The sequence below is a fragment of the Prionailurus bengalensis genome, chromosome C1, assembly GCF_016509475.1.
Source record: "Prionailurus bengalensis isolate Pbe53 chromosome C1, Fcat_Pben_1.1_paternal_pri, whole genome shotgun sequence".
Taxonomy (NCBI): Eukaryota; Metazoa; Chordata; class Mammalia; order Carnivora; family Felidae; genus Prionailurus; species Prionailurus bengalensis.
Window position 1 is genome coordinate 157,946,302 of NC_057345.1, and position 22,849 is coordinate 157,969,150.

At 43.1% G+C, this 22,849-nt stretch overlaps 1 protein-coding gene across 2 annotated transcripts in view; it reads right to left on the minus strand.

The window, feature by feature from the left end:
* Window positions 1–22,849, minus strand: part of STK39 (serine/threonine kinase 39) — a 312,459-nt gene that overhangs the window by 210,489 nt on the left and 79,121 nt on the right. For both annotated transcript variants that reach the window (XM_043576954.1, XM_043576955.1), the window contains exons 4-5: window positions 22,560–22,701; window positions 21,089–21,144 (exon numbers count right to left, since the gene is read on the minus strand). In XM_043576954.1, the coding sequence (XP_043432889.1) occupies window positions 21,089–21,144; window positions 22,560–22,701 (198 nt within the window). The remainder of the gene's footprint in view (window positions 1–21,088; window positions 21,145–22,559; window positions 22,702–22,849) is intronic.

Consider the following 22,849-nt stretch of genomic DNA (forward strand, 5'->3'; position numbering starts at 1 on the left):
GCCCGCCCATCTTCCTGCATCCAGAAATAACTGCATCCCAAACCAGAAAGGATGCTGTCATCCCAGGCACTAAAGGCTCTCTCACATCTCCTGAATCCACCCACCCCGCTCCTTCCGCACTGCTGCTGGGACGGCCTGCTGAACCCCCACCATCGTCCTGCTTCCCAGGAGACTGGCACGCAGGCCTTTCTCTTCCTGACTTCTCCCTTGAAAGGCCCTCTGCTCCCTAGGAAAATGTCAGAATCCCTGAGCACAGCATGCACATCGGACTTCCCTTTTCCTCTCCCGCCTCAGCTGCCCCTTCTCCCAAATGCAGCCCTGAGGCTGGGCGCCGCTGAACCACTTACTGTTTATTCCCCGAATCCATCACCAGCCTTGCCCTCCACGACGCTGCCTATGCGCCCAGGTACACTGTTCCTCCACTAAGTGCAGGGCCACCGGCAGGGGGCGTCCTGCTCATCCTTATTAATAATGGAAGCCTCTTTGGCATCCTGACTCCCTGTGCCTGGGGGCTCTTTCACAGCCCCTCGTGTTGGGGTGTGGTTAGTCTGATGCCCACCCAACACTTCTGCCTGATGTGTGGTGTACGATTAAGTAACTTTGGGAACTGTCTTATTTTGGTATATGTGAATGCTTAGCCCTGCGGCGGATCCCCCAGGTTTGGGGCATAGCCACCTAATTTGGAGAGTGGGCAGATCCTCCAGGAAACAGCACGGTCCACACTGGCAGGGGCCAGGTGTCCCGGTAGTTAGGCTGCACACCATGCCACTCCCCCACCCTGGGAGTTTGGCACACCCTGAATCTGGGCTTCTGGGTCTTTTTCCTTACCTGGTTTCTTGGTTACGCCTGTTTTTATATTACGTTCATATTTATAATCATGAGGGAAACAAAGGCAAGAGAAATGTAGCTAAAATTAAATCTCCTTACAACTTGCAGACACTTGGGACATGCAGAGCGTGACCATCTTCAAGCAACTCAGGGCTACCTTACTTCCTTGATGTTTTTGCTTTATTAAAGACTAAAAATAACCTTATCTTAACAATAGCTAGCCCCTCAAGGTCCTGAAAGCCTGGCTTCCCAATTCCTTAGAGACTTAACGCTATCCCTAACCCCCACTAACTTAAAAGTATATTATCAGTCACTCCTCACAACCCCAGTGCAGCTCTATCTGTCCACAGGTCCTGTCCCTGTGCTTTAATAAAATCACCTTTTAGGGGTGCCTAGGTGGCTCAGTTAAGCGTCCGACTTGAGCTCAGGTCATGATCTCGGAGTCCATGAGTTCGAGCCCCGTGTCAGGGTCTGTGCTGACAGCTCAGAGTCTGGAGCCTGCTTCAGATTCTATGTCGCCCTCTCTCTTTGCCCCTCCCCTGCTTGCTTGCTCGCTCTCTCTCTCTCTCTCTCTCTCTCAAAAATAAACATTAAAAAAAATTTTTTTAATAAAATCACCTTTTACACCAAAGACATCTCAAGAATTCTTTCTTAGCCGTTTGCTCAAGAACCCTATCAATAACACGCTCCTGCTTCTCCTCACCATGTATAAATATGCTTTAAAATAATTGTCAGGTAGATCAATACACGGACTATTCTCTGCCTTCAGACTGGGATGGGGAGATAAGCATTAACATGTTTACAGTGGAAGATATAAAATATAAGAAGGATATATTTCCTGACTTTAAGAATATTACCCCTGAGGAGAGGGAAGGCATGAAACAATTAACAACAACAATGCGCTGCTATCTGTGTAGACACGGAGGAGCCAGGAGTGTTAAGAGCCATGGAAGACTCCACATCCACGGGGGCCTTGGACCTGGCCTTCAGGAAGAAGTTAAGACCTGGAGAGGCAAGCCGAAAAGGAAATGGCATTCCAGACAAAGAAGCAGCGTGAGCAAAGCACAAGTGTTGAGCCAAGAGGAAAAAGTGTCTGACAGCTGCAGGGGTCGAACACTCAAATACCTACAGGGGCCAGGCGGGAGTAAAGGAGGGAGGAGGGCCCTGCAAACCAACAGCACAATCCCAATGATTAAAGGGCACTTGATACCCAGTGTCAGCACAGGGGGACCCTAGGAAGTGCTGGGCCCTCCCCAGGAGCCCATGCTCGGTGCCCTCCTACCCCAGCTCTAAAAAGTGGGCTGCTGCTATTCCACTGGAAAACAAAGTCACCTTAGAGGAATAGAGTCTGGTGTGGCCAAAGTCCCAATTTTCCCAGAGCAAGCCAAATATCGAGACCTTTACGCAAAAGCTCTCTTTTCTGTTGCCCGCAACAAATTCATTTTTTAAAAAATTAGGCAAAATAAAGCAATTATGCCTCCCCGGCTTAGCCTGCAAAACTAATCTGGTAAGTTGTTACAATGCCTAAAATTTACCTAAAATACTTTCACATACACCATGCAACATTATATTTATGAGACCCAAGTGGTCAACTGACACCCTGACCCAGAATGCCCAGTGCCAGAAGGTTCTGGTAGCATTTGATGAAGGATGCCAGAGGCAGCTGCTACAAGTATTTCAGTTATCTGTATCTAAGTATAGATAAGTACGAGCCAGGTGAATGCCCAAAAGGGGCTATTATTGGAGAATATTAATGCCAGTCACCTGTCGGTAGCCATGATGCATGTGAGAAACAGGCTCTCACTGACCAAAGTAAAGGCAGTCAGCACACAGAGAAGGGCTAAAATTTTAGCTATACTCCCCACTCTTGCGTGAATAAAAAGAATCCAGCCAGGCCCAAGAGTAAGCTAAATCCCTCCCCAGTTCTAGGTCTAGTTTGATTCTAGACTCCCAAGTACAAGTGTGTAAGAAAACTGCATCTGTAATGTTGGCATGTCTGCTTCGAGTGAATTTTCCATTCACCTAGAGAGACAGCAGGAACTTCCTTGAGTGTGCAGAACAAATCTGTGAGGGCTCTCTAGGGCTTGTTTGCCAATGAATGGCAAAATTTGGTCTGAAACTCGATTTCCTTAAAACCTGGGAGTGGTGTTGCTAGTGAAAGGCCAAACGTAACCTGCCTCAAACATCTGTAACAGCTACGAATACCTGTAAGGAGGAACCTGAGTTGTGCATGAGAAACTGGCTCAGGTTAGTTCAACCCTTGGCAAGAGAATAATGGAATCAGCATTTGATGGTGCAGAGCTTCCTAAAATGTATCCAAAACGGGTGACGACGCATCAGATCCCTTCAGACCTACAAGCGGCTCATAGGGGGGCGGGGGGGGGGGGGTCTGGGGTAGCGGGAGCCACCACAGCTACAGGGAACCCCGGTAGCTCTTTATTCGAATCAGTCTCTTTTCCCATAGTATCTTGGTCTAGAAAAGCAGGGAAGCACAGAGACTGGAGGAGCCCAACCACAGTCTCGTCCCAGGTAAGAGAAGCTGAGCCCCATCCGCTCAGCACCCTGGACTACTGCTGTGCTCTCTCTAGCCCAAGAGGAAATCCGGGAAAAGCAGTCATTTAGGGATGTTCAGGAGTAAAATCAACAGGCCCTATATCTGAAGAGAGACTCTGGAAATGGAAAAGGATTAGACAAATTCTTAGGAAAATAGGAAGATTTAGTGGATATTGGAATTGAAAAAGAAGAAGGAAGTAAAAAGATTAAATGACCTGGCAGAGATCACACAGCAAGTTATCGAGGGTCTGAATAAAATCCACAGCCCTTCACCCTTCACAGAGGAGTCATCCACTTAGCCTTGGTCTCCTATTTGAAAAAGTTCAGTGTAACTTTCTGTACTGAAAAGGAAACGCAAGATAGAATAACGGGGTTAATATTCCACAAATCTCGAGCTTGTCCCTGAGTAAAGATCAAGTTGTGATTACACAACATAGAAAAACTAGTTTGAGGTTCCCCAGTTATTCTGAAATGTCATATTTGTGTCACCAAAAACAATTCCTTCCCGATTTGGTTTGATTCCCAGTTTTGGGTTTTGTCTTGTTTTCTCACAAGAGACTCTTGAGACTTTACTGGCAAAACCGAGGCGTACTTCTAAACACCCAGGAACGTTTTCAGGGCTGCCGGCATCCGGCTTTCCTGAGTCCCACAGGTTTCCTTAAAATGTTATGCCACCAATGTTGGATAAATAAAGAAGTATACAAAGAAGTACACTGCGATTCAAATTCTGCAAGCTATGTAACAACAGGTATAAAACAGAAGCAAAAACTTTCTTAACAGAGCAGGCTACAGAAACTTGTTTGTGTGTCTTAGACAGAAGGCGTGCGCTCACGCGAGCCGCGTAAAGGGGCAGAGGAAGAGAGAATCTTAAGCAGGCTCCACGCCTCAGCACAGAGCCCAACACAGGGCTCGATCCTATGACCCTGGATCATGGCCTGAGCCGAAATCCAGAGTCAGATGCCCAACCGGCTGAGCCATCCAGGTGCCCGGAAAGCCGTTTCACTTTAAACAAAGTTCTTTTAATGTTTTTACAGGTGTGCCAGTAGTGCAGCACCCCACTGACATTCGGGAAGCAGGGGCTGTTCACAATAACGTCCAGCTGGTGTGGGTTTACAAGCCAGGGGGCTTGCAGAGCTCTGATTTAGGCACAACCCTGGCCTTCTAGCGAGAGCTAATGTGAGGAAATGTGATGTCAATTTAAACATCAATGTTACATGCCCTGAACAACATGAATAGAAAAAACATGTTAATGTGCCCAACATACAACACTCGATACGCAATTAAAAGTGTCATCTTCTGCTTGCTGGCAATTCCTAGGTGCCCTTTCCCTGCAGATTTTCTTGGTTAGAGAAGGAAAATACAGACCAGGGTAAGTAAAGGCTTTAGCATTTTCAGATCAAACCTCACCTCTTCCAACTGAAATCCAGACCACTATTCTGTCCAGATTAATCTTCCTAAAACACAGTTCTGATCACAGCGCACTCTGGTCAAAATCACTCTCCTGACCCGGCATCTGAAGAATAGCAAAGCCACCGCACACCCCACCCCGGCCGCACTTCCATCACGTATGTGGAAGCCAACAGGCTTCCAGTATTGTCTCCTTCTGACTGATGTTCACCCAATTATCACATACTCTGGTAGAGTGTTTTTAGCTTCACTGACCAAATCACTGTTTTCCAGTTTTTATTTTTTTAATGTGTAATTACCTTTAGCCTTTCTACCCATTTTTCTGTTTGTTGTAGTTTTGTTTATAAATTAAGTAGGAACAACTTTTCACTCCCCTGGAGCCTTGCCATCCTCAGAGTGTCATCAGATCTTGGGGCACCGAGAGCCAAGTCTGAATGGAAACAGGGAGAGCCATCCCCTCATGCCTGCCGGGGATCCCTGCAAACCTGGGCAGGAGAAAGCATGGTGCAGTGCTGACTTAGAGGTGACTGAGGGGACACTTCAAATTCTCTAGGTGGACACCATACCTCTGGGCACCTGCATTGTGCTCAGCAGAACTCAGCAAACCCAGAGCAAGGAGCAGAGCCCAGATCCCAGGAGGCCAAGTCAAGATGTGGCAAGACCTACGACAGTGGCTCCCAACCGTCACTGGGCTCATTTCCTTCTTGAAACAGGAGTAGTTTTCTTACCATTCTAATAGTTTCAGTGCACCATGAATGTGAATACAACTACTAAGAGGCCAAATGGCTGGGCGCCTGGCTGGCTCAGTCAGGGGAGCTTGTGACCCTTGATCTCAGGGTTGTAGGTTCAAGCCCCAAGGTGGGTGAAGAGATTACTTAAAAAAAAAAAAAAGAAAAGAAAAAAAGAGGCCAAATGACAACACACTTGGCGTGGATATGTGGCCCCCACTCAGAGGCATATACTAGAAGGTCTTGACAATTTCTAGTGAGTCTCGACCAAAAATTCCTGAAACTAAAGGGAAGAAAAAACACACCAAGGAAGGACACGGTGAGTACAAAGGAGTCACATTTCCACCCTCAGAAGGCACTCTGGAATCAAACAGGCCTGTGTGTGGTCCCAATTACACTCCCTGATAATTTACTTAACTTCTTTGAGCAATGGTTTCACAAGCTATAAAATGGGGAGTATAGAATAGATTCAGAAGATGTTCAATTAATAGTCCTTGTTGGCTGCCTACCCAACATCCATGCCCCTCCGCTCTTCTCTATCAGAATCCTGCTTGTGTGTGTCAGGCCTCGGAGGATGGAGTGTACTGCTCTAAGCCAACCACAGTGTTTGGCTCTCCTTACCAGTGAATGGTCTGAAGGTCTGCCCTAGTCTTGGCCCTGAGATCCAAGGGGCATACGGCATAAGCTCTTGCAGAGAAATTCTTCACCTGTAGAAGAACCTTGTACATGAGGCTCCTTTACTGCTCACTCCCCAGCCTGTTTAGGACACTATCAGGTGAGGGTGAGATGCTCGGAGTGAGCACCCCATAGAGACATGTTCTGGCCGACATACTGAGATGCAGAACAGAGAGCAGGATGGAGCAAGACCTCTGTGCTACTGCTGGGCTTCCGCACCAACCCTGGAACCAAATGCCCCAGACTTCTGTGATGCGGGATAATTAAATGTCCTTACTGTTTGATCTCCTGCCAGTCAAGCACTCTGGCATTTGGACCCAAAGACTTCTTAATTCTTATGGTCACCTGTCCTTCCCCAGTCCTGCCATGTTTATTCATACTTCTTGACCACTAAGGGTTAACCATTGCATCAGAGGCTAAAATCACTGCAATCCCCAAAAGGACTTGGTAAAAATCAGCAAGAAAACAATTTAGTACACAGTGCAATTCCGGAGTTTTAAACAGCTCTAGTATTAAGCATGGCTCTTAATGCCAGGGGCACAAATCAAAACAAATAAATGCACAGGCATCTCGGAGGCGGGGGGTGGAGGGAATAAGACACTGCAAGAACAGTTGAATTCACTTTTTTTACCAGTAGTTTTTTTCCGTTTTGGGCTACACTTACATAAACCTTCCAGAAACAGAGAACAATACACTTCTAAGAAAATAAGAGAAAGAAGTATCTTCAACTTTTGCCACTCAAAAGTGGGGTCTACCAGAATCATAAGCATCACTGGGGTTCCCCCAAGAAATGCAGGCTCTTGGATCCCACCCCAGACTTGCTGAAATCAGCAGCTGCATCACAGCAAGACCCCTAGCTGATCGGATGCACAGAGAAGTTGGAGAAGCACTGCTCAAGAGTATGGTCTCCCTAGCAGGGCACAATTCAGTATGACTGGATGATCTCAAAGCAATGTCAACTCCATGGCTCCCCTCTTTTACCTCTTAGACGCAGAAGACACTGGTAGTGGAGACACAGTAGCAGAAAAAAAGCGTTTATGTGTGCACATTCATGTATTTTATGACACGGTAAATAGGAGTGCAATGCTAAAAACATAAATCATGCCCCACAAAGAACTCACCCAGTGATCCTCAAGGGTGTCTAATGTGTCAAACAGGACAAACAAACCCACACACATGGCACACTCCAATTTTAAAATCTTTTTTTAAAATACAGGAAGGTAATTTATGATCACAATACTTCTGAACAGTCCATCAGTAGCAGCTGCTCAGTAGAGACGCCAGGGCACAGAGGAGATAGGCCGTGGCTAAGTATCACTCTCGGCACAAGATGTTTGGAACACCATTCCCTTCTCAACCTCTGATGTGCAATTGTGTAGCATGATATTATATTATCATTAAAGTGATAACCTTGAATCTGCTCGTCTTTTAAGCAAATGATATACACGTTGGCATCTCATCTACTATTAGTGATCAATTACTCACACACTACTTCATTACAGATTGGGACACAACACCTGTCCCGCTCAGGAGGAAGGCTGACATCCCAAGAGGAACCAGACAGAACCAGAACCAGTTCTCTGAAACCCTCGTTCTCTACCCAATCTCCTCTCCCCTAATCAGACTCCCACTTTTTCAGTTCTATTTATTCCTTCATGTAAACAAAAGGTGTTCAATGGCCTTCTTTGGCTCCACAGGCTACAACCCCCAACCACAACATGGCGTCTAGGCATCCACTGACAGAAAACACAATCTGCCATATTTCCAGAGTCTGCCCCCTGGAGTCACTTTTCAACTGCTCTGAACAAATCCATGTTTCCCATCTGTGAATGAGGGAGAGGTAGTCCTGACCTTATATGAAACATCAGAGAACGACAATTTCACAGCCTTTTCTGACAAAAAAAGAAGAAATCAGAAGACACCATATTTTTATTCCCTAAAGGTAGAGTTTCACCTTTCAAAATAAAAGAAACACAAAGAAGCAAACCTTCCCATGGCTGGCCTCACATATGGATACACTCTTAAAAGTGCCATTGACAGGTTTCCTTCAAATGTGTTAAATTTTAACTTACAAAAGGAGAAGTTCTTAGCACTTGTTTGTACTTTGTACATGGAATCAATATACATTCATGATATGATAGACAAATAAGAAAATTTCAACAGAATTCTTGGTAAAAATGTTGAGGCTACACAAGCTGCCACTCACTCCCTAATTCCTCATTCTCCCCATTCTCACTCAGGACGATAAGCCTTTAAAAGGACAAAACGATATCAATTCACATTTGGTTCACAGTTCAGTTGGCTAATGTGATCAATTAGCTAAAGCGTGAAGAACAACACTAGTCTAAGACGACAGCAAACCACCGATCATGTGCCCAACTACGTCAGAGCCACAGCAGGTGAATATCCAGTGACCAGTGAAGCCAGAGGCCACACCTGGTGGGGCACCAGCAGAAGGCAGGGGGCTGGGGAGGCTGGAGCAGTAATCCAGACCAGCTGTGCTGAAGGAACCAGGCAAGGGGCAGCTGTCTCACGTCATTGATGGGCATGACCAAGAACTCACTAGTGGTCAACTTTCTATCACAAGTGGTAATTATGGTGAACAAAAGAAAACCACAGATAATCCCCAAATCTCAAATCCATTCTTCCCTGGCTCCCCAGTGGGGACGGGGTATCTGTAAAGATGCTCTGGTGAAACTAGTAACAGGACACATCACTTGGCTTACTCTCCCCTCCATGTCCAAGACCATCCTCTGATTTGAATGCTTTCAAACAGGATGGAGAATTTCTCTAGTGACTGAGGTTAATGAAGGGCCACTAAAACATTCTGATGTAAGACAGGTCCTAGAGAAAGTCTTACCAAACTTTCTCATTCTGTAGATGAAAAAACTGAGCCCGAGGGTCAAGAACTGTCAAAAGGCATAGAGTTAAGAGGCAGGGGTAGGGGGAGCCCAATGGTAAGGAAATGAGCCAAGGATGGAAAGAGACGTCAAGAGATCTGAGACTGGCTTTTATGACCTTCAAAATGACCTTCAAGGAGTCCACAATGGCTTAGCAGTCCTCAATCCCCTCATCTCTAAGAACTACTCTGCTGAACTGAAAAAGCCGTTGTACGGAGAGCACTAGGTAAACATATTACACAGGTACTATCATTTCCCAAACCAAAGGCAGGCTGTGGAAGTCAACAGGGGCTCCTGGCTGCCCATATCTGCCAAGACGGGCACAAGCAACTTAGATCAAATATTAATAAGTCTAAATTTCCAATGCAATATTCATATACCTGCAGGTGCTCTTTTTCACATAAATCTCCACTTGACGAGCTCTCATACCAGAAGCTTTCAATAAACCAGAATGACCCATCTGTACACTTTACAAGAGATGGTCCCTGTGGGAGATGATTAAAATAGCATATTTCCAGTTGCCACAAGTATTTAAACAATTTACATCATTTCTACAAAGTTTTGAGAAGGATTACTGAGGCTAATACAATCTTCAAAGATTCTGCATATTTTTAAGTCTGCAATAAAGAAAACCTCACATTTAAAACTCTTAACATTGAAGAGTCACTGAAATATGAGGATCATGTATTAAACTCTGTTGCTCAGTATTCTTTTAATCTAAATTTACTAAATAGTCATATTTTCATGAACTCACTCAGCAACTATTTACTGTGCTCTAAGTGCCATTTCCAGTTTTAAACCCTGCCTTCATGGAGCTGGTCTATAAGTTGGGGCAGTAGTGGAAGGGGAGGTAAATACGGTTAATCAACAAAATTACGAAATGCAATATAATACACAGCAGTGCTTCTCAGACTAGTGTGCATCAGAATCACCTGTGTGCTTCTTCAAATACAGATTGCTTGGCTCTACTTCCCAAGTTTTAGATTCAGCAGGTGCAGGGAGGAAGAGCACAAGAATCTGCATTTTTATCAAGTTCCTAAGGTGATGGTGACACTGCTGGTTTAAGATCATACCTCAAAAACACTAACACAGGGTACACTGATGTATGCCATAAAGAAAAACAGACCAGGGCATAGGGGGTAGAGGAGGCTACATAGGATGGCCTTGGAAGCCTCAGTGATGTGACATTTGAGCTAAGTTCTAAAGAAGGTACTGAAATGACTATTCCAGATGGAGCAGCCAATGCAAAGGTCCTGAGGCAGGAGCATGCATGGCAAGGATACCGGTTTGCCTAGAATGGAGTGAGGGAGAAGATGAAGAGATGGGATCAACAAGATAATGTTAGGGAACAGATCTTGTAAGGCCGGGTGGGCCACCATAATATTTTTGACTTCACTCTGAGATGGGAAGGCACTGGAAGGCTTCAAGTAAAGGCATGACACAAGGCGACTGAGTTTGACAGCATCCCTCTGGCTGCCACATAGAGAACAGAGGGGACAAGGGCAGAAGAGGACCTCTCAGGAGACCACCACAATAACCCAGGCAAGAGCTGAAGGTGGCCTAAAGCACGAGGACAGTAGGGGAGGCAGTGAGACGTGGTTAATGAGAGGATTTGCTGACAGAATGGGTATGAGAGAAAGAGAAGGACCAGGGAATACCAATTCCTGGCCTATTCTGTGCAAGGACAGAGCTGCCATTAAAAGAAGCAAGGAAAACTGTGAGAAGGGCATTCTGTTAGTGGGCATGAGGGTTATAGTTTTTCTGTATTAAATTATACCAGCTTTAGAGTTACAAGGAAACTTGAGAACCCAAGCACCTCATTTTATAGGTGATACAAACTATGGCCAGCAAGACTTGGCTAGGGGCACAGATTGTCAGTGACTTGAAAAGCTAGATAATCTTCCGCTCCTGTGTCTTCAAGTGTATTCCTTGTAATCAAGTGTTAAATTTACATCCCAAAGTATAAATGTGTTACCTATTCAAATTTCCTAAAAACCTCTAACCTATGGTATGATACATGTAGTAACTTATATTACTAATCAAAAACGCCTTTTCCCAAATCATTCCTACTTACCATACACATTTAAAATTTATCCCAGGCACCGGGGTGCCTGGGTGGCTCAGTCAGTTAAGCGTCCGACTTCAGTTCAGGTCATGATTTCACAATTTGTGAGTTCAGGCCCCGCATCGGGCTCTGTGCTGACAGCTTGGAGCTCTGAGCCTGGAGCCTGCTTTGGATTCTGTGTATCTCTCTCTCTCTCTCTCTCTCTCTCTCTCTCTCTCTCTGCCCCCTCCCCTGCTCATACTCTGTCTCTCTCAAAAATGAATGAACGTTTAAAAAAAAAAAAAAGAAAAAAAAAAAAAGATCTATCCCAGGCACCTACATGGCTTAGTTGGTTGAGCATCTGACTTCAGCTCAGGTCATGATCTTGCAGTTCCTGAGTTCGAGTCCCACATTGGGCTCCATGCTGACAGCGGAGCCTGCTTCAGATCCTCTGTCCCCTCTCTCCCTCTGCCCCTCCCCGGCTTGTGCTCACTCTCTCCTGCTCTCAAAAATAAACAAACATATAAAAAATGTTTAATGAAATACTAAAAAAGATTTCTCCCCATGACAGTCTATTACACTAGACTTGATGTGGCTAACCTAGATTGCCCAGGTATACACATTTCCCTCTGCTTACAAATTTTTGAAATTAAACTTAATTGTTAACTGTATAATACTTGTTTCACCTGAACGGTAAACTTACAACAGCAGACGAGGTCTCTCTTGCTAAGCACCACATCCACTCAGAGGGCTATGCCTACAACACAGCAAATATGTAGTAAACATCTGCCAACCAACCACTTCAGGCGCCTAAAACCCATACGGTTAATGTTCGCCTTTTCTCCAGGGAAGGGCCGTTTTTTTGCCATAACAAATGCAGGCTCTGGGAAGCAGAAAAATAAATGAAGAAATGATCATACGAAGAACGGAGTTGGACTGCTCTGCTTGTATTCTAACAACTCTTGTTTTTCCCAGACCTCAGCAGCTTGTGGTAATATACAAAATGTAATTTAATAATGACACTACAGGCCCGTAAAGGCAGAAAGGGAGAAAGGAAGAGAAGAAGGAAAGAAGGGAAGGGGGGGGAGGAGGGAAGGAAGAAGGAAGACTAAGTCCCATCTGCCCCATGTCTTCCTAGATGCTCAAACCTTGAAGCTCAACCTTGTGCCCCATGCAGCTAAATAGGCACACCGGGGAAATATTCCAGCAAGAGCAAAGCAAAGGTATTCCTCCCATTGCGTTCACCTCATAAGACTTCTTTACGTTGTTGCTCAAGCAACTGCTAGCAGCTGTTAAAGGGTAGGAAGCTGCTTAAAATCTCCCCAAGTATTTCCCATTGATGATAGACAGATGGACTGGAAAACTAGGTTTCCAGAATTGAATGGCATTCTTGCTTCCTGCTAGAGGTTTCACCAAATGTTACCGCTTGATTTGTCAAGATCCCAAAATTCGGAAAGCCACATTAATTTGCTGTCCCTATTTCTTTAAACAAACAAAAAAATGAATATATGAAAATTTTGGCATAATTCATTAAACCATAATTCACATAATTATAAACTACCTGAAACTCACAACATACATTGTGGTTCACTATGAAGCACTCTGATACCCTCCAAAGATCTTAATTTGTACTTGGACTCTATTTTCTGACTATGCCAATGCTTTTAATTTGTGTGCTCTGCTTCACCATATTAATCATTTCATTTGTAGCTGGCTAACGCAGAACTTGCCTTAAAGCAGGAAGCAGAAAAGCACGGGCAGACGAGATTGGAAAAACAGGCAGGGCCTTCACATGCCATGTTGGGGAGCTGGGGCTTCATCCCCCCAGCAACAGTTTTAATCTTTATGCAAAGGAATGACATGGTCAGATGTGCACTGTGGATTTTCCACTCTGGTGATATGGGGGGAAATCAATGGGGTGAAGAAAACGGGAGAGCAAAATGATATGGCCGGTCAGACGGAGAGCCTACAACAGCCTTGCCTCCTAGCCTCCTCCCTGTGATCTTACAATGTCTAAATAATTAAAGGACCCCACCCCCATTTCAATACAGAAGCAATGTGAGCTAACTAATTCTAAAATGGAATGTGTTAATTCCTTTAACCCTCTAGTATTTTTCCATTGTTCAGATATGGAAACTAAGGCGCAAGTGTTTAAATAACTTGGTCACAGGGCTAGGAGGAGTTATGCCAGGATTCAAACCACAGCAGTCTGGTGTCAGAGCCCTGCTCTAGGCCAAGGCACCAAAATACAATGACACTGTCATTTCCTGATTCAGATGCCTCAGGGACCTTCAGACCTTTCTGATATGTTTTTTAATTTTTTTTTTTAATGTTTATTTTTGATCGAGAGAGAAAGACAGAGCGTGAGCAGGGGGAGAGGCAGAAAGAGGAGGAGACACAGAACATGAAGCAGGCTACAGGCTGTGAGCTGTCAGCACAGAGCCCGACTCAGGGCTTAAACCCACAAACCGTGAGATCATGAGCTGAGCCAAAGTCAGACAGTTAACCTACAGAGCCACCCAGGCACGCCAGACCTTTCTGATATTAATCAGAGGCTGCCTCCCTTGTACACAGGGAGCCCATATTACCTTGCGTGAAGCAGCAGCCCCTCTTAACAAAAGATACACTCCCTCCACCTGTTTCCTCTACCTCCCCATCTAAATGCATTTCACTAGGGTCAAAGAGTACATAAGGAAAACAAAAGAGCCTAAAAGCTATGGGAATAAAAACTCCACCACACACATACACACACACACACACACACACACACACACACACACCACACAACTTCCAGCACCACACACACCTTCCTCTGGCTCCTTGAAAATAATACTGGAGCGCTGGAAGCAAGTTAAATCTAGTTGCATGTATTCCTGGCAGAAATGTTAGTCATAGTTGTTTTGAGACCCAGAATGAATAAAGTTCAAGATGTACTCAAAGGCTGACTAAGGATATATAATCTTCCTCCCAAAAAACAGAGATATTACCCAAAGTCATACCAATGTCCTTTAGTAAAGAACCTAAGGCATACATAAGCTTCACTGGGACAGTCTCAGATACACTGAGATTGATGTAATGATAGATTTCTAGACTTCTGGAGTATGAGGCTGTCTGAGCTCAGGACCAGTTTGTTATGAAAAACCAGGGATGGGAAATTCACATTCATACACACACACACACACACACATACACACACACACATATACACACTCGGAGTTAAAAGGCAAAAATAAGAAAATGAACATGAGATCTACCTAATATAATCCAGTAGTGTGCTTCTAGAAAGTTCTTCAGAAATCAAATGTTCTGAAATCAACATTTTAATAGTGCATTAAGAGTGGCCAGTATTTAAAAGAATCCTAGGGTAGATATATTTGCAGTGACCACCACAAAGTGACCTGTTTTGTATGGATTTCTGCTTAGAGCAGTGTCTCATTAATACCAGACAAACAGGCTTAGTCACTTGCCAGACAAAGCTCTAAGCTCTTCCTGACAATATGACAGAACATCAGACTGGAAAATAAAATGCTAGGCCGTGGGAAGTGCATGACTTTCAAATAGCCACTCCTTTTGTCACATATTGTAGCAAAAACCTTCACATCTATCCAAGTTTATGATCAGGAAATCACACGTTCAGGTTCTCTGAGCACAGAAGATATGAGAAATAAAGCATTTTCTTTTAAACTATGAGGAGGCAGTCCTCAAGTTGTAATTCATTACATCAAACCTGAAGTTTTCCAGTCTCAAAAAGAGTCTGGTGTCACTACTACGCTTAATTCGACACCAAACGACACCCAAAATAACTGCTTCTCCTATGCCCCAAAACCTTACCAAAGACTTGTGTCTCAACTTAAAGGAGCAGAGAGAGGAAAGGAAAGGTGCAGAATACATTCCCTGGCTTCAAAATGGAAGTGTTACACAGAGATGTATAAGAGCTAGTGATCACTATTGGTCTTCCATCTAAACCTGAGATCAGCTGGGAATGCAAGCTGGTGTAGCCACTCTTGAAAACAGTATGGAGGTTCCTCAAAAAACTAAAAACAGAACTACCCGAAGACCCGGCAATTGCCCTACTAGGCATTTATCCACGGGATACAGGTGTGCTGTCTCAAAGAGACACATGCACCCCCATGTTTACAGCAGCACTATCAACAATAGCCAAAGTATGGAAAGAGCCCAAATGTCCACCGATGGATGAATGGATAAAGAAGATGTGGTCTATATATACAATGGAGTATTACTCGGCAATCAAAAAGAATGAAATCTTGCCATTTGCAACTAAGTGAAATTAGCCAGAGAAAGACAAAAATCATATGACTTCACTCATATGAGGACTTTAAGAGACAAAACAGATGAACATAAGGGCAGGGAAGCAAAAATAATATAAAAACAGGGATGGGTACAAAACATAAGAGACTCTTAAACATAGAGAATAAACAGGATTGCTGGAGGGGTTGTGGGAGGGGGGATGGGCTAAATGGGTAAAGGGCACTAAGGAATCTACTCCTGAAATCACTGTTGCACTATATGCTAACTAATTTGGATGTAAATTTTTAAAAATAAAAAATAAAATTTAAAAAAAGAAATAAAAAAAATAAAAAATAAAAAAATGACACTGAGATCAGTTACACACAGATTTAGGGCTGTCTTCCTGGAAATCCCACAGACATGGGATCACAGCTCTGGAGCCAGACTCCCCACATCTGAAACCTACTTGTGACCTGGGAAACTTGCTTCCCATCTCTCGACCTTAGTTTCTTGTCTGTAAAATGGGCACATTTACAGGCCTGTGGGGAAAGGGTCACAGCTCGCTCAGCACAGAGAACCTGGCCTGGCACGTGGGAAGTACTCGAGACACATCAGTTACTTATTTTATATCCACAGTCAATAGAAACATAAATAATTTCCATAGAATTTGTATTTTTAGATGGAGAACAAAGCATATTTGCCTTATTCACCACACTTGTTGGTTGTATAAAATGAGAGTTTCTCATGGTCTGAACCAGGCACCTTAACGTCCCCTTTTCAAATTAAAAGTTCTAAGAAAGGAAATATATATATGGTAGAAGGAGTTTTTTTAAAAAAATAAAAATTGTAATGTTTTCTATTACAATAGACAAATACTTTTTTTAAAAAACAATGCTAGGGGCGCCTGGGTGGCTCAGTCGGTTAAGCGTCCGACTTCGGCTCAGGTCATGATCTCGCGCTCTGTGAGTTCCAGCCCCGCGCCGGGCTCTGTGCTAACAGCTCAGAGCCTGGAGCCTGCTTCGGATTCTGTGTCTCCCTCTCTCTCTGGCCCTCCCCCCGTTCATGCTCTGTCTCTCTCTGTCTCAAAAATAAATAAATGTTAAAATAAATAAATAAATAAATAAATAAATAAATAAATAAATAAAATAAAAAACAATGCTCATAATGATACTCTGAAGGTAAACAAACAATACATTCAAAGAAATAAATGCAAACATCCCCCTTGCTTAAATTTTATTTCAAAAAACAGGGCTTAAAGAACATAAAGATATAAAGGGAAAGGACACAAACAGCCTCAATAAAAGCAATGTACTATCTCCCCAAATATCCAAATATAATAGGTAGCAACAAAAAGAGAGAGTCTACCTCTTCCACTGCTGTGTCTCTGCTTTCCACTCTCCCACCCACACCCCCTTCACCACCCACTGGACAATGATGCCAGCAAAGATCCCGAAGACTCCTGGTCCCAGAAACCAACTGCCTGGCCAAGAAAGCCAAACTCCTAGAAAACAGGGACAGGCAGCAGCACCCTGCCTGTTCCAAGGAAACATTACAAGTGTTTTTCTTGAAGCAATAACCTTATTTTATAGTTAAAACCAGAATAAAATTAAAGTACTATAGGAATTGAATTCAATGTTGTGCTCAGGTTAGAGAATGTGGAAAAAATGAAAATACGAATTCCAGAAAGCCACAGCCCCAGAGATGTAGAAACTGCACAATTTAAATGCCTGTCTGCACACCATTATACATCCAGGAGATGCCGATTTCTCAGTTGGTCTGACACAAGCATGAAGTCACACACACAAAAGGGATACCAAGGGGAGTACAGAAAGGCTGTACACAACGTCTTCGCTATGCTTGCCAGGCACTGTTCCAAGCAGTTTATGCGCGGGCTCATTTAATCCTACAACTACCCAGGTAGTGGTGGCTTTCTGCATGTGACCTTCTGAACCCAGCAGCCCCCACAGGGCAAGTGCCTACAGGGTCACACTCAGCACTACCACCCACAGCGGGGGGAAAAACCCAAGGCCCAAGAGGGAGAGAAAAAGTCAGGAAACCTTACTTCAGGGGATCCCAAGTGAGAAAAAGAAAAGGCCAATATGCTACAGAAGGCCCGGAGAAAGAGCTCAGGTCACCAATCTGACAAGAAGAATAGAGGAAGTGATTGGCACAGTGCCAAGTGGCAGAATAAGGCAAGGGCTGACCTCCTTTCGCATTTCAAAGGCTGTTCACTGCTATTCTGACCCTCTCAGTGAGAAATGATCGTTTCATCACCAAAGACAGAAAATTAGTTGTACTTCCTTATCAGCTTAGTGCAAGATTAATGACAAGTTAACTTCCAAGTTCCATAATTAATAAGCATTAGCTTTTTATAACTCATAAAAGCCCCTAAGAGCTGAACCCCTTGCAAGACTAATTTGAGGTACATGTGATCTCCAGGCGGTGCCAGAGAGATGGGCGCAAGCCTGCTGGTCCCAGGAACAGCAGGAGTGGCAGGGACATGAAGAAGAGCAGAAGTATGACAGCAGCTGCTGTGTGCCTCTCGTGTGCCAGCCACTGCTAAGATCTCTGCGTGTGAGGAGCCTCATTTGATTTCACACACACAAAAAAAGGCGAGGGGGGTTATATTTGTATCCCTCTTTTAAGGAAACAGAATCTTAAAGAAGGTGTGTAGCTTGACCAAGGTTGCAAGGCGACCCGGGAATTTCAACCATGCCAGTTCATCCCAGACCTTGTACCCTTGAGTACCCTGGGCTGAGACCGCCTGAACAGATGTTTTCTGTTGTCACTTGTTTCGTTGAAGTTTTTTGTTTTGTTTTGCTTTGTTTTTGTTTTGTTTTTTTCCTAAATGCCTCTGGCCTGTGGGGTAGGAGCCTCTCTCTAGAGTAAGGACAAGATGTGTACTTATAAGGCACTAACTTAGATGGCTCAAGAACAAAATTTGGTGTTAATAATAAAGGCCACCAATGTAGGAAGGGGGAAGAGACATGAATCAAGAATGGCCTGAAACTGATCATGGTGGGTACACGAGGTTCTTCCTACTCTTCTCTACTTTAGGCTACATATGAAAATTTTTATAATAAAAGGCTTAAAAAATGACTTTCACTTATTGACAGTTTATGAAGTCATTTCCTTTCATTGGTTTTACCAGGTCATACTTGTTCACACAGTTCAGAATTCAAAATGTTATAAAAGGTATGCACTATACAAGTCCCCCTCCCCATTATCCTTCTGTTTCTTTGTACAAAGATAGGGAGGTATTTCTCCCCATTTCCCTCACAAAAGGTGACACAGTATATGCATTCTATTTCACCTTGCTGTATTCACTTAACTATGTAGCCTGGCGATACTTTTTTTCACGTCAATGTATACATTCTCCATTACAGCTTGTGGGTGTCCCATAATGTAGATCTACCATGTATCATATTTAATCTGGACACCTAAGTTGTTTCTCATCTATTGCAATCACAAACTGTGCTCTAATAAATAAGCTTATAATGTGTATTCCTGTCTACTGCCCTATTTTCTTGGTTGTACTATGCATTTCTCACATTTATTTAACTACTGCAACAACTGTTATCAGCAGGAGTAGATCCAAGTTTCATGGGATGTGAAGCTTACACAACTGGGAAGACCCTCTTTAAGATAAACAACACAAAATTAAAAATACGAAATTAGGTGTAAGTGTGTCTATTTCTTTAAAAGTAAAAATTCATACCAATTCACTGGTGTCCTAAAGATTAAGGTCATTTCTTCTGGAATAGTTTCAGACAATTGAACAAAAAATGCCTACATAGAATACCCCTTGATGGTCTAGAACACCTCTCCAACTAAAACACTCCATCTCCACCTAGAACACTCTGCAACTCCCAGAAACACACTGCACTTACAGGGCCCTGAAGCTTAAGTTTCAATAGGTACAGGGTGCCTAGGTGGCTCAGTCAGTTAAGCGTCCAACTCTCAGTTGTGGGTCAGGTTGTGACCTCACAGTTTGTGAGTTCAAGTACAACGTCGGGCTCTGTGCTAATAGTGCAGAGCTGCTTGGAATTCTCTGTCTCTCCCTGTCTCTCTGTCCCTCCCCTGCTCGCGCTATCTCAAAATAAACTCAAAAATATCCTTTACACCTGCAAAGGATATCTGTGTCTCCTTGAACGATTGGCATCATCATCACCATCTCACAGATGAGGAAACTGAGGCTCAGCGATGCGACAGCCTGCCCCACACTGCACAGTGGGTACTAAACGAAGGCCTGTTTTGATTCCAAGGCCTTTGTGTTTAACTGATATACAGAGTGCCTACACAGTGGTCTTAAGCCAACGACTAATAATATTTGACTAAATTTATCTTTTCAAAGAGAGGACTAATAAAAGCTAACACTTGCAGCATTAGTTCTTCAGGGAAGAAACATTTGATTTGAAACAAATTCTCCATTTCCCTTTTGTATTTTCAAAACCTCTATTCTCTCCTTTAAAAGAAAATAAATAAAAGCCCCCGTGAATATACCCAACTAAATACAGAGCCCAAGGTCAGCACTGTGCTTGTCACACAAGTCAGGCATCACCTGACAGGTTCTCTGGCACCTAGAGAGGGACAAACAATGAATCAAAGAGATGACTCAAGGCTTATCCTTTGTGTTGGGGGTGTGTTTGTTTTCTGCTGAGCTCTCCTGTTTCTAATAATACCCCAGATCCTCGCATTTGTCTAGAAACTAGACTAGAACCAAGGACTGTGATCAACTCTGCTCTAATAACTTGATGTAGAAAGAACCTAACCCTAAATACTAGAAAAGAGGCTTCTTCCACTCCAACTCAAAAAGCAGCAGGCTGGACTGATTAAGCATTTGGGGCAAACTTCAGCACTCTTCAACAGCAGAAGCTACATGAGTGATTCTCACCAAGCGTGTCGCTGGGACGTGTTGCTAATAACATTCAATGCCTGCAAGCCAGAGGGCTGGGCTGAATACCCTGCAATGATGACAGGGACAGTTCGGTACAGGTAAGGGCTGTCCAGCCACAAATGCAAAAAGCAGTGATGGCTGAGAGGACTGAGGAGACAGGCCTTCACGGATGGGAGGGAGACACGAGTCAATACAGACACGGAGACACTTTACCCTAGACCTTTCGGGTTACTCTGGTGCAATAACAGAATGAGAAGGTCTGCACACGGAGGGCACTTGTCTAGCGTACGCACTCTACAGACGTGCACTGCCACCTGTGTGCCTACTGTCACGGACAGCCATGCAGGGTCACACTGAAGACCACAAAATAACCCACAGACTTTGAGAGTTCACCGTGCTTTCAGCACCGCTTCAGAAATAGAAACGTTTAAATTAATCGAAGGGTACAAGGTTCTAAACTTTCAAACTCATCAAAAAAACTCTCAAAACTGCTTTTCTTGCAGTTAGATAAATACCACCTTTATTCAACCTGAAATTTAGCAAAAATGAAATTGAAAGTAAAATTGCCTCTATCAAAAGGCTATGTTCTAAAATAACATTATTTACAGGATGATTTAACAACAACTTAACCAAAACGACAGGAAAACATGTTCTGCCTCAGACCCAAATGTTCTCTAACAGGGCAGCCCAGATACATGCTTAAAATAGATCACATGCATTCATTTGTTCATTCATTCATTCATTATTTATTTATTTGGAATGATTCTACATTCCTTGTCAGAAGAATTTTTATTTTTATCAGCGTTACCTGCTATTTGTACGGAACCATCCTCACCCAGAAGAATATTACCAGCTTTCAAATCCCTATTAGAAAAAAATGAAGAATGAATTATGGAATATAGACATTATATTGCATCAATTCACTCAGAGATTTAAAAACATATCATATAATGTAGCTGTTTAAAGTAATTATCATTTTATAAATATTAAAATTATATCACAGATTTAAAAAGTTACAGGGAGAAACGGCGATTTTATAGTTTGCTCCTGGGGGGTGGTTAGGATTTTAGTAACAAATATTTTATGTGAAATCATTATCCAAATTTAATTAAATCACGAGTGAGTACATTCTTTATGTTGTAGAGTTGGAGATCGCCCATTAACTCACCATACTATCTTTTCTCAAGAATTAAAGCTGATAATTCTATGTAAAGCTGTTCTACTTCCACTTAAATTTGTCTGTGGTACAATTCCAAATTAATCCCAGCAGCCTCTTAAACAATAGATTGGATCAGCCTCTCCCCTGGAGAGATACTGATTATAAATGCCAATTATAACATTCTATAATATATTTCTTCATTATACAGAAGTCTTAACACTTAAAAAGAAAAATAACAACTTACCAGTTTGAAATCTAAGGTCATGTTTTTTTCTAATTACCAAAAGACATGGCAGATATCCTTAAATAAATAGCCCACATATAGCGCAAGGTAGGGGAATTACAATAGCAACATTACTGATAAATGGTTATTTACTCACAGCTATTCCTAGGAGCCCAAGTTAACACTAACTCTTTTGAAACATCAAACACTCCTATTCTAGGCTGTTTGGCTATTTAAAGAATTAGCATTTTATGTCACAAAAGAAGATGAAATTAGCTACCCCCCCTTTCCTCACACCACCATGCCAAAAATAATGAACATATTACAACATTTGGAACAGTTTTGCCTGTATTAGATAGTTAGAGATGCTATCCTGTTCAATTAAGCATACTTCAAGAGTAGTATTGTTATTTTTTTTAGTGAGTTCACTAGGTACTTTTTTATATTCTGCTTTTATTTCAGTGAAAATGGATAAAGCAATGCTAAGGATACTAATATATTTCATCAAAATTTATTCTCTCGGGGCACCTGAGGGGCTCAGTCGGTTAACCACGGATTTTGGCTCAGGTCATGATCCCCCAGTTCATGGGGTCGAGCCCTGCATCGGGACTCTGTGCTGAGAGCTCGGAGCCTGGAGCCTGCTTCAGATTCTATGTCTCCCTCTCTCTCTTTCTCTCTCTGCACCTCCCCCACTCGTGCTCTGTCTCTCTCAAAAATAAACATTGAAAATAATTTTTTAACTTATTCTCGTTTCTTTAAGTACTTTTTCCACAACTATTTGGCCTAGCTCAGAAATAATGTTGATACCTACTGGCAATATGTTTTCCTTAACAGTCTTTACAAACCAGAGCTGAATATACAAATGGCTGAATTTAAACATCTCTGCAAAAGTCATACCTGTGAATCTGACCATTTCTGTGTAGATAGTCTAAGCCTTCCAAAACCTCTTTAAGAATTGTTGCTATTATTGCCTCTTCCAGAACTCCATTCTTGTGTTCCCCTCGGTTAACAATGTACTTTATGATATCCAACATGGAACCTAGGTGGAGAGACAGAAGAATCGAAACATCTGTGTAAGCACAAGCACCTTCATTACCTTTCTAGCTTGGGCTCCACTATTTAGAAAATTGAATGGAAATGTCAAAATACGTTTGTTTATTTGACACAATTGCTCCCAAGGCACACAA